At 38.9% G+C, this 12,753-nt stretch overlaps 1 protein-coding gene and 1 pseudogene across 1 annotated transcript in view; one reads left to right on the top strand and one right to left on the bottom strand.

Moving 5' to 3' along the window:
• Window positions 1-230: 230 nt before the first annotated feature.
• Window positions 231-862, bottom strand: LOC113187202 (large ribosomal subunit protein eL6 pseudogene; annotated as a pseudogene).
• A 7,953-nt stretch (window positions 863-8,815) lies between these two features.
• The window catches only part of Xpo4 (exportin 4), a 122,958-nt gene continuing 119,020 nt past the window's right edge, over window positions 8,816-12,753 (top strand). Inside the window, exon 1 of the mRNA XM_026394968.2 lies at window positions 8,816-9,163. Within this exon, the coding sequence (XP_026250753.2) occupies window positions 9,095-9,163 (69 nt within the window). The 5' untranslated portion in view covers window positions 8,816-9,094. The remainder of the gene's footprint in view (window positions 9,164-12,753) is intronic.

Genomic DNA, 12,753 nt, shown 5'->3' with positions numbered 1-12,753 from the left:
TCTGTAAATAATGATATTTATAGTAAGTCAAGAATATTATTCCTCCTGCCTTAGCCTCTTGAGTCTCTGGGATTACAGGTATGTGCCTATTATCTTTTTCTTCCTCTTTTTTTTTTTAAAGATATTGGTTATTTAATTAGGTTCTTGGAAAGAAATTTAGAACACCAATTTGTGAGAATACATTCCATTTGTTAGAGCAAATGGATCGCATGTAGCCCTTTGATTTGGGGTTAAGTGTGGGAGTCTACAGCGTTCTGATCAACCTTATGCTGCTCTGTAATCTCATATTTCTCTTTCTCAGTGTCAAAGATGTCACCTTCCTGGTGTCTGGGCTTCTGCAACTTCTTCTTGAAGTTGATGTTTTGGGATTTTCACGTTGCTATTATCAGTCTCTGTGGAGATGGTAATAACAAAGTTCTGTTGTGTTCAACGCAGAGGAACTCAATTGAGAAAGATGTCCCATCACAAGTAGCAAGCCACTGCTCAGCCGCTTCAGGAAAACTACTTTCTTGCCTGTGCGGCACCTGGTAAGACGATCAGGATGGTCCAGGAGTGATGCTGGCTTGCAGTTTTCTCACATGCTGACCGAAGCTTGGTTGGTTGGTTTTTCGTGGCTCAACAACTTAACCACTCTGATATCACCGTTCTTGTCAACACCAGTTAGTTTTATAACAGTAGCAAGGGCCTTCTCCTCCTTCTTCTCAACCTTGGATTTAGCAGTGAAGTACTTTCTTTTGTACATGGCCTTTTGGGAATAAATAGCAGATCAGGAGTGTCTGCCAATTCCTCTAACCAGGACAGGGTTTCAGCTGCAGTGGGGCTTCCCTTTCTTGGGTTTCTTCTCAGCCATTTCACTCACCATCTTGCAAAAAGGGAAAGAGAACTAAGTACCCTCTATTATCTTATTAAGCAAAGCAGTCAAATTTTACATAAAAAATCATTTGCTTAATATACTACTATTTAAAAAATTCTACAAGCAATAAAGAATATACACATTTACCAGCTAAACCATTTTTAAGTATACAGTTCAGAAGTGTTAAATATATTCAAAATTTTAAATTATTGTTCAACAGATCTCTAGAATTTTCATCTTACAGAACTGAAAGTCTAGCCAGGCACAGTGGTGCATGGCTGTTAACACTGGCAACTTGGGAGGCTGAGGCAGGAAGATTGCAAGTGGTAGGCCAGCCCGGGCAACTTTGAGACCAGGTCTCAAAATAAAATATGAGAAGGGCTGGGAATGTAACTCAGTGGTAAAAGATGAGAGACTGAAATTCAACCAAGAGATTTTATTGGGGGGCTGCCTGAAGGGGAAGAAAGGAGAGAGAGAGCAGCAGCAGCAGCGTGAGCCTGGAACCTTCAGCTTAAGAAGGATTGCTTTGGCCACGCGGCAGGGTGACACAGGAATGGGTGCTGATTGGCAGGGTGACTCAGGAACGCGTGAGTGGATACTGTGTCCCACAGGGATTGGTTGAGAAAACTTTGGACTTTGGCGCCCTTTGGCTTGGCACCCTTCAGAGAGGAGCGGGAGGAGTGAGAGATTAGGTGATGTTCTTCTCCAGAGATGGAAACTTAACTTCAGTGGAGAGAAACTGGATGGGGGAAACGAAACCCAAAGGCAAGATCTCCCCCACACTCAACAAGTGGCATATTGCCTACCAGTACCAACATTGCACAAGGGTTCCAATATTTCCACATACTCATTCATTATTGCTATTTTTTTTTTTTGCATGGGTGTGAATTATCTCATGGTTTTGATTCGTTTTTCCCTAATGACTGATAATGTTGAGCATCTTTTCATATGTTTGGACAGTTTTTTAAATGTTTGTGTAATCCAGTGATAAACCCAGCCTAATTCCCTCTTAAGATTGGGAGCCATCTTGCCACAAAGGCCTGAAAAGCTAATTTCGGCTTTACTATAAATTACTGTGATTTCTAAACTTGCTTAGAATGCCTGCCCGAGCCTTGAACTCACCCATGCCTGGCTTTCCCTGACCAGATAACAACCCTCTGTGAAACTTTAGTGGCCCTCATAAATTCTGGCTTTCCCTGGCCAGATAAGGACCCTCTCTGGAACTCTAATGGTGCCTCATAAATCCCATGCTGAGATCTACTTCTTGCCTTTGTGTTGTGCTTGTCAAAATTTTGTTATCTGTAAGTTCTCAAACCCTCCTTTGTGTAACTTTCTGGGCTATAAAGCTGCGCTCTGGAAGAGCCGCAGGGCTGTCTTTTGTTTCCCGGGTTTTTGTTGGGAGAGGCAGCCTGGCCGGTCAAAATTATAAGCTTGCTTTAATTTGATTTCAGTTGGAGTCAGTGGTCTTTTCTTTGTGATGTAGTCTAACACCAGTTATCTATTTTTACTTTTTTTTCTTATTTATTTTTTGTCTTACCTTAGGGATCATTGCCAAGTCCAAGATAATGAACTTTTACCTCTCTATGTGTTCTTCTAAGAATTTTAGGTCTTACATTTAGCGCTTTGATCCATTTTGAATATGGTACAAGGTAAAAGTCCAACTTAATTCTTTTGCATGTGGCTATTTAGTTTTCCCAATACAATTTATTGAAAGATTGTTTTCTCCATTGAATAGTCTCGGCATTCTTGACAGAAATTATTGATCAGATATGTAAAGGTTCGTTTAGGGGCTCTCCATGTATTTCATGTCTGTCATTATGCAAGTGCCACATTATATTGATTTCTGTAGCCTCGTAATAGGTTTTGAAATTAGAAGTGTAAGACTTCTGATTTTGGCTCTTCTTTTTCAGGATTGTTTTGAGTATTTGAGGTCCTTTGAAATCCCATATGAATTGTAGGATGGATTTTTTTCTATCTTTGCAAAAAATACCACTGGGATTTTTAGCAGTTGCATTGAATTTGTTTATCACTCAGGTAATGTTGACATCTTAATAATATTGAATCTTGCAACCCATGAATATTAGCTATCTTTCCATTTATTTGTATTTAATTTTGTTCAGCAACATTTTGTGATTTTCATTGAATAAGACTTCTACATCCTCAGTTAAGTTTAAATATTTCATTTTTTTCTGATGCTACTATAAATAAAATCATTTTCTTAATTTCCTTCTTGGATGACTCATTAATATATAGAAATGCAACTAATGTTTGTATGTTGATTTTTATTGGACACAATATCATCTTTATTTTATTTATTTATTTTTATGTGGTGCTGAGGATTGAACCTAGAGCCTCGCATATGCTAGGTGAGCACTGTACCACTGAACTACAACCCCAACCCTGTATGTTGATTTTGTAACATGCAATTTTGCTGAATTTATTTATTTGTTCTCCCAGATTTTTTTGTGGAACTTTTAGGGTTCTCTACATGTCATTTGTAAACAGATAATTTCACCTCTTCCTTTCCAATTTAAATAACTTTTATTTCTTTTTCTTGCCTATTTATTCTGACTAGGACTTCCGGTACTACATTGAACATAATTGGTAAAAGTGGGCATCTTTGTCTTCATCTTGAAGACAGGGTATTCCCAAATCACTTCTAGATCTTCATCTAGAAGAAAAATACTTTCAGTATTTTTGGCTGTGGAATTTTTCATATATGCCTCTATTATGTTGAGGTAGCTTTTGTTTCTTAATGTTCTTAGTTTGTTAAGTTTTCTTTCTTTTAAATAATGAAAGAGTGTTGGTTTTGACAAATGTTTTTCTTATGTGAAAACATGATTGGCAGAAGTGCTGGGGAGTGATAGTAGACAAATTTTATTATTATATTCTGTGCATTTATGAATATGTAACAACAAATCCCATCATCATATCAACTATAATGCACTAAGAAAAAAATGTGGAAAGACAAAATATGAAATGTTGTTATTACAAAGTTAAAAACCAAAAATGATTGGTGCTGGGCACAGTGATGCACTCCTGTAATCCCAGTGACTAGATGGCTGAGGCAGGAGGATAGCAGTTCAAAGCCAGTCTCAGCAATTTATTGAGGTCTTAAGCGATTTAGGAATACCCTGTCTCAAAAATAAAAAATCAAAAGGGCTGACAATCCCAAAAAACCAAATGCTGAATATTTTCTCTGATATGAGGATGCTGATCCATAATGGGAATGGGTGGAGGGGGGAGCATGGGAGGAATTGAGGAACTTTAGATATGGCAAAGGGGAAGGAGTGGGAGGGAAGGGAAGGGGGGTAGGAGGGATATCATTACCCCAAGTACAGTATGAAGACACGAATGGTGTGACTCTACTTTGTGTACAACCAGAGACATGAAAAGTTGTGCTCTATATGTGTACTATGAACTGAAATGCATTCTCCTGTTATATATAACAAATTAGAATAAATAAATTTTAAAAATCAAAAGGGCTGAGGATGTGAATCAGTAGTTATGTGTGCATGGATTTAACCCCCAGCACCAAAAAAAAAACGCAAACAAAAAACAAAAACCATGATTGGCAAGGTCCCACAATCCCTTTCAAGGGCAAACCCTCAATGACTTAAGGACCTCCCACAAGGATCCACTTTCTAAAGGTGCACAGCATCTCCCAATAACACCACTCTGCAAAACAAGCCTTTAACGTGGACATTTGAAGGATACTACCCATATTCAAACCCTAGCAATGCTGAGCTGTTTTTGAATTCCAGGAATAAATTCTCCCTGGTCATGGTCTTTTAATGTACTCAAATTCTGTCAGTATGTTTCTGAGGAAATACTCATGAAGAATATTGGTCTATAGTTTTCTTGTGTTGTCTTCGGGTTTGTTGTGAGGATAATGCTAGTCTCAGAGAATGAGTTTGGACTTATTCTTACCTCTTAGATTTTTCAAGATTTGGGGATTAATTTTAATTCTTAAATGTCTGAGAGAATTTACCAGTGAAACCACCTGGTACTAGGCTTTATTGTTTTAGAAGTTTTTGTTGTTGATTGTTGCTGGGTATTGTTAGGAGGATTTTGTCTTGTGATACAATCTTCTTACTAGTTATAGGTCTATTCAGATTATCAATTGCTTTGTGATTCAGTCTTGGAAGGTTGTGTTTCTAGAAATTTTTCCATATGTTGGTCTGTAATTCTCCAACACTAACTGGGTATTCTAAGGTCAATTTAATTCTGACCTTAATTACTCATAGCTACTGCAGACTCCAGAAGCCAAGAGTTCAGTCTCACAGAATTTCCTTCAGTTCAGAAGGCAGTTGGCAGTAACAAGTCCTGGAGGCCATTCACAGATCTGATGTGCTGAGTCTAAGCTAAGGATTCTAAAAATCCCCTTTGCAGGTTTAATAATTTGCTAGAATGACCTACAGAACTCAGGAAAACACTACTGACATCTACCAGTTTATTATAAAGAACTAGTGAATAGCCAGATGAAGAGCCTCATAGTGTGAGGTGTGGAAGAGTCTCAAGCACGGGAGCCTCTGTCTTCACTAAGTTTGGGTGTGTCCATACACATGGGGGGATGGATTCATCAACCTCCATCTCCTTGTTGAATAACTCAAATTTCTAGTGTATGCTTCTCCCCCTTTCCTTCTCAGAGGCCAGTGGGTGAGACAAAGTTCTAACCTTCTAATTACTTTGTCTTTCTCATGACCAGTCCATCCTAGGATACCTCATTAGCTCAAACTCAGGTGTGATTACAAGGGGCTTGTCATGAATAACAAAAAATATCCTACCATCCAGGTGTATTCTTCCCAGAATCAGGGACAAAGACAAATGTACTTTTTATAGCATAGAAAATGGAAAGCAATGAGAGAAGTGATGGAATATGAATGAATTAACTGTTATTTTATTTTATTTTTTTGTAGTTGTAGATGGACAGAATGCTTTTATTTTATTTATTTATTTGTTTATGTGGTGCTGAGGATTGAACCCAGTGCCTCACTCATGCTAGGCAAGCATTCTGCTGCTGAGCTACAGCCCTGGCACTCTATCTTTTCATATATATCTCAAATTCTTTGGAAACAAAGATGACTCCAATTTCAATAACTTATAGCATTAAGTACTGTGATAAATAAATACTCAAGTGATTGCCATTCCATAATAACAGCAAAACCTTGCATTCATATTTGACTTCACACCTTTAAGTTGTACCTCCTAAGTCATTTAACTTCTTTGGTCTTATTTTTTATTTTTATTTATTTTTTTTAAAGAGAGAGTGAGAGAGGAGAGAGAGAGAGAGAATTTTTAATATTTATTTTTTAGTTCTCGGCGGACACAACATCTTTGTTGGTATGTGGTGCTGAGGATCGAACCCGGGCCGCACGCATGACAGGCGAGCACGCTACCGCTTGAGCCACATCCCCAGCCCTGGTCTTATTTTTTAAATCTGAAAACCAGAAAATCCTTAAAAGTATTTTCAGTCCCCAAATCTTAAGATTCTATACTCTCTACATTATCTTCTAGTTTTAAACTAGCATTATCTATTATGTACAACAGTTGGCTATCCTTTTGCACCAGAATGACAGTAGCAGGGATGGTGAGCAGCTATATTTTGGCTTAACAAATGTTTCCAGAAAGTAACTATTTAAGAAAGAAAGAAAATAAATTTGTCTATAAAGCAAATCCCATTGGCAAAGAATAAAAAGGGATGTTTTGGAGCCTAAGGCATCACAGGTGTACAAAGAATACTCTGAAACTAGGGGGGATGTATTATAAAATGTTCTTGATTTTAACCAGGCATCTACCCTTTTCTAGACTATAAACATTTCTCTCATCCCTAGCGACAAATTGTTTGAAATTTCTTCTTTTCTTCTATTTTAGGATGTGAAGAACATGCAGGATAGGCTGAAATACTACTTTAATGATTCCTAGAACGTTATTATTGAATAATGAGTCAAAGAATAACAAGTGTTAGGCATTGGAAGAGAGTTAAAAAATAAAAAGGTGAATTTTAAAGTGCTTTCGATATTGAGTTTCTAAAACTTCAATTTTGCGCTGAAGTTATGGCTCCCAGTTATGTGAGATGCTATAACTTACTTTATAAAGCCTCAAATTCATGCTGGTGATGTAGCTCAATGGCAGAGCACTTGTCTGGCACATGCAAGGCCCTGAGTCTGATGCTCAGTACCACTTAAAAAAAAAAGCCTCAAATTAAAAACAATGTTAATGTGAAAGGAAGCATATTCATCCTCATATTTAATATTTTTCTTTCCTTTTTTTCTTTTAAAATATTTTTGTGGGTTGGGGCTGTAGCTCAGTGGAAAAGTGCTTGCCTACCATGTGTGAAGCACTGGGTTTGATTCTCAGCATCATATATAAATAAATAAAAAATAAAGGTCCATCAACAACTAAAAAAAATTAAACAAACTAAAAAAATTTTTAAATGTATTTTTTTATTGGTGCTTTATAATTATACATAATAATGGGATTCTTTATGCTATAATTATACATGCACTTAATTTGATCAGTTTTATTCGATAGTACCTTCATTTTTCCTACCCTCTCCCCTCTACTGATTCACTTATTGTACTGATATCCCTTCTATTATTATTGCTATTTTAATTAGTGCATTATAAGTATATACTATATGTGATATATACTAAAACTATAAATATTATGCATACTATATATTATTTACAATATATACTATATATAATACTATATATATATACACTATATGTAATATAAAGATATAGTGCATTATATATATAAAAGGATTCATTGTGGTACACTTTCCTCCTCTTTCTTAAAGCATGCCTAGTGGTGAAGTTCTTATGTAATTGCACAAAACAAATGCTTTGTAATCTAAGGCCCAATCTGAAGTATTTATTAAGCCTCAAACATTTAATGTCACAATATAATTGATCTTAGATTAATTATGTTTGGTTGAAGCTAGAGTCATTATGCAATCTTTTAAAGATTTCTAAACTTGGTAGAATATTTGTTGAGTACTATTTGTCAGGTACTATGATAACCACTTAGGTTCATACACTTCTTAAAAAAGGACTATTAACTGCATTTTAGATTTACTCTTTGGTAATGGAATAAAAGGTATTTCCTTTCTCAAACAATAGAAACCTCATTAATTTACTTTCTCAATTTCAAGTTGTAGACATGTCAAATACAAGAAATAATGGAGTTAATAATGAAATTCTGATACAGTTCCAAAAAGCAGAACAGGCACCAAAAGGTACAAGTTACAGAAGAGATGTCAACTTAAAACAAGCCCCTTACTCAAACCACCGTGCGGTTAAAACTAGTTTGAACAATGAAATAGCATTTGATTACTTGAATTGGAATGTTGTAAAAAAAGACTGAAGCGCTGGAGGGATAGAGATACTTGAATGCACCTTTCATCACATATTACGATTATAAATTCCCTAAACAAGACAAAGCTGATGGCAATTGAGGTCTTACTGCATTCAAGGAACCAGGCGGTCAAGGTCAAGGTTTTGCGTCCCTGCTTTTTCCTTCTATAGGAGACAGCCCTTGGGAAGTGAAAATGGTTAAGTGCTAAGGGTGGGCTTTCCTGTTAGGGTCTCTCAGCGACTCGCGGTCCATATAAGTTTAGATAACTCTAGGGACAAAGGAGTTCCATTAAGAAAACGAAGAGTTCTATCTTGGAATGCTTCCTCCTGTGGTAAGAAGGAGCAGTGAAACTGACGTTCTGAGAGGAGGTGCGCTCTCAGAATCGGGAAGCGGGCACAGCAGTTCCAAGACTCAGAAATCGCGCTTAGCATTAAAGTTTGGAAAGGAAAGGAGCAGCAGGAGCACGCGAGGTGGATGGCAGGACCCTGAGGGAGGGAGCTTGCGTCCCCGCGTGGCCGGGTGCTGGGTCTCCAGGCACGAGCTGGGGGCCAGGAGACCCGCGCGCAGAAGAGCACGCATGCGCGGAACTCAGAGCCGAGAGGGACGTGCGGCCGTCGCGGTCTGGGCGGATAGCCGGGTCTCGCCCGGCGCCGGCTGCAGCCGCCTTCACGGTAGCGCGGCGGCCTGGCTCACACTCGTCTCCTCTTGGCCGCCCAGGACCCGGCAGCACTGTTAGCCCCGCCGAGGCCGCGACGCCGGCGTCGACCGCGGCTGCGACGGCCTCGGGAGCGCGTGAGGCTCCGGGGTCGTGGCGGCGATTGGCCGGTCGCGGCGCCTGCTCCCATAATGCAGCGCATGGCGCGTCATTGAAGAGAGACCATGATGGCGGCGGCGCTGGGGCCCCCAGAAGTGATCGCTCAGCTGGAGAACGCGGCCAAAGTTCTGATGGTGAGGACGCTGCCCCCACGGGATCCCGGGATTCACGGGCCGCCGGCGGGCTCTGCTACGTCAGGCCTTGCCGCCCGCTGGGCCAGCGACCGGGAAGGGCCTCCGGGGAGCTTTGGAAGCGGAGGAGGAGGTGGCGGTGGCGTGGCGCAGGAGTCTCCATCCTACTTTCCTCCTGCCTTGGTCCCCGTTTTCTAGGACTGTCCCCATTTCCTGGCTGTCCAGCTCCTTAGCAGGGTGTTGGAACGTAGTGATATTAGAAGGTTTCCTGTGCTACGGGCTTCACTTTACACGGTGCCTGGCAGACAGGATCTTAGAGCAAGGAGCTGGCAGGGAGGTCGAGAAAATTTGTGGGTCAGTGTGCGCGCCGCGGGAGAAGTCGGTGCCGGGAGGGAAGGGATGGCACTGTCCAGGTGCTGTTAGCAACCCTTGTTCCCTTCGTGCTTTCGAGTCTTCTAGCGCTTTCCCTGACGTGCAGCCAGCCACCTTTGGGGTTACCGCGCCCGGCAGCACGTGGAAAGACCGGCTGGAGGGAGGGACCGGAATCTTTGGGACCAAGGTCATTGGGGCAAAACTTGGTCCAGTACCGAGCTCCTTCTGGGTCGCTCATTCGGAGAATTGAGTCTTTGGTACTCTTTAACTTCGTTCTTATGCTACAATAAGTAGTTTGATGAGGTTGTTTACTCAGGGAGTTTAAGAAGCCATTCAGGGAGTAGAAGTAAGGATAAACTACATTCAGTCATTCAGTAAACTTTTATGTTTGCTGGCTCAGCTTTGTTTTTGTAAATTAAGACACGTTTGTAGTTTTTTGAACGGTAGATGCTTATTTGATTACTTGAATTGGTTCAAACGTTCAAATAATTGAATGCAGCCAGACTTAATTTCTTTTTTTCCTTTTGGTTCGATGATAAGGTTATGTGATCTAACATCATACTAGCATGGTTTGTAGTTTCATTTATCAAGTTTTGTTTCTATACACACCACTAGATATTTTAGCTTCTTAAGAAATTGACAAGTGTAATAAAAGGAGGATTTACTTGCTACCTTATGAGTCAAGATAATGTATGGTTTTGCTACAAAGCTGGTTAGATAACATTCCCAAATTCTTGATAAACTAGCTAGTATCTCCCCTTTAATACAAAGTTCTTAAAGTCCCTGACATATAGGTCTTATTGAAATTTTCCTGTGAATTAGTGGCCCTATTTTCATTAGAGTCTGGAAGGAGTATATGACCCAGTCAAACAACAGTACTTTTTTACTTAAATGGATAAAATCAGTGTTCATCATTGGCCTTTTATAATCTGTGTTAGTACTTAACCAGTACCTTTCCTGGTAAGGCTGGTTTTTTATAAGCTATGAAGGGTAGGTAAGAAAATGATAGTAAGTACTATTTAATGAATCCTAGATATTGAACTTGATGCTTTACATACTTTACCTATTTGATGAGTCCTTCTTCAGCTTTAAGGAGCCAGGGTTATATGACTACTAGGTGACTGAATTAGGTCTTGAACTCAGGTCTGACTCTAAAGCCGGATTTTCTCTCCTTCCACTCTACCCCACTACCTCTCATATGTTATATAGATACCTGTTTACATGCTTTTTATTATTTAAGAGAAGAGTTTTGGAAAAAAGTTATTAAAAATAGAAAATTACTATTTTGGAATTACATCCTTACTTCCTCAATGTAAAGGTTATATTCAAATTTATTATTATTAATAGCTATCATTTATTGAGTGCATTCTCAGTAACTCTGAGCTATAGATAATATTACACTCATTTTCATTTTGTAGACTAAGGAACTCAAACATGTAGGTGCTAAGTAATTTACATGGAAAATGTAAGATTGAGGATTCACACTCAGGTTTGTCTGTTACTAGCCTGTGGTTCTTAACCTACAGGATAGTAGAACCAGACAGGATATAAATTAATGCATTTAGGGATAGTTAAAATTATTATTGATCCTTCGATTATTAAGCATTAAAATATATAACTAAAAATGATGATTCTAGCATCTATCCATCTATGTGTCTGAGTTGACTTTTTTTGGAGTGTACCAGGGATTGAACTCGGGGGGGTCTTCGACCACTGAGCCCCAGCCCCAGCCCTATTTTGTATTTTATTTAGAGACAGAGACTTCTTGAGTTGCTTAGTGCCTTGCTTTGATGAGCTGGCCTTGAACTCAAGACCCTCCCATCTCAGCTTCCCGAACCTCTGGGATTTTAGGCATGTGCCACTGTGCCTGGCTGTGAGTTGACTTTTTTATATAGTAAATTGCTATACTTAAGCTGTTAATAAGATTTCAGATTCAAGATAATTAGTAATATATTTTGTTACTAATATATTATTTGCATACTTCTTCCATTAGGTTATCCATATAGTTCTTTTATGAACTTAGTAGAATTATAGTCCTTAGAACAATCTTAAGAGAACTTTTAGCGCAAAGTCTTTGAGAGTTCAGGGTGGATATCAAAGGAAATTGTAAGCAAAATTTTTGGTGCAAACACTTTTAGTATTAGGGTCTATAGATTTATTAACTTCTCTTAGATACTAAGGATTCTGGAAAATAAGATTCTCTAAGCCTTCTCTCTTTTGTTCTATAGATGGGGGAAACTAGGGTTCAAAGAGGTAAAAGTGATTTGTCCAAGGTAGTTCACAGAGCAAATTAATGATGGGCTGCTCTAGAGCTCTGATCATTATGACTTCCATTTCAGAACTTTTTTTTCCCCCTCTAATGCCAGGGATCAAACCCTAGGCCATGCACATGTTGTACTGACTAAATTATATCCTGGCTCCAGAACTCTTTTTTTTAATTAATTTTTTTATTACAGCATTATAATTATGCATAGTATTCAGGTTCATTTTGACAAAATCTGTACTTGGAAGGAATTTGAATTCAGTCCCCATCCTTCCCTCACCTTTTCTCCCCTCTTCCCCATCTCCCTTTATTCTCCCTCCTCTATTCCTCTAAACTTCCTTTGTTCTACATATACATAAAGGTGAAATCCCTTTGGTACCTTTATATATTAATATAACATGACTTTGTTAAATGTGTCCCATTTTTCTTCCCCTTTTCCTTCCTTCCTCACTTTCATTGTCCTACTCTCCTGATCTTCCCTGCTTTTTGATATTCAATCCCCTCCCCAACTGCCTTCTTTCCATTGTTTTGCTCTAGCTTCCACACATGAGAGAAAAACATTATACCCCTGATTTTCTGAGTCTGGCTTATTTCACTTAGCATGATTTTCTCTATTTCCATTCATTTGCTGGTAGATACCATTATTTCATTCTTCATGGCTGAGCAAAACTCCATTGTGTGCATGTGTATGTGTATATATGTATATACTATATATTTCCACATTTTCTTAATCCATTCATCTGTTGATGGGCATCTGGGTTGATTCCATAATTTGGCCATTGTGAATTGTGCTGCTATGAACATTAAAGTGGCTGTATATTGCTCTAGTATGCTGATTTTAGACCTTTTGGATATATACCGAGGAGCAGGAGAGCTGGGTTGTATGGTGATTCCATTCCTAGTCTTTTTAGGAATCACCACACTGCTTTCTAGAGTGGTTGCACTAATTTTCAGTCCC

The sequence above is a fragment of the Urocitellus parryii genome, chromosome 2, assembly GCF_045843805.1.
Source record: "Urocitellus parryii isolate mUroPar1 chromosome 2, mUroPar1.hap1, whole genome shotgun sequence".
NCBI lineage: Eukaryota > Metazoa > Chordata > Mammalia > Rodentia > Sciuridae > Urocitellus > Urocitellus parryii.
The sequence above is the reverse complement of the archived record's forward strand: the minus strand, read 5'-3'. Positions and strand labels throughout refer to the sequence as shown.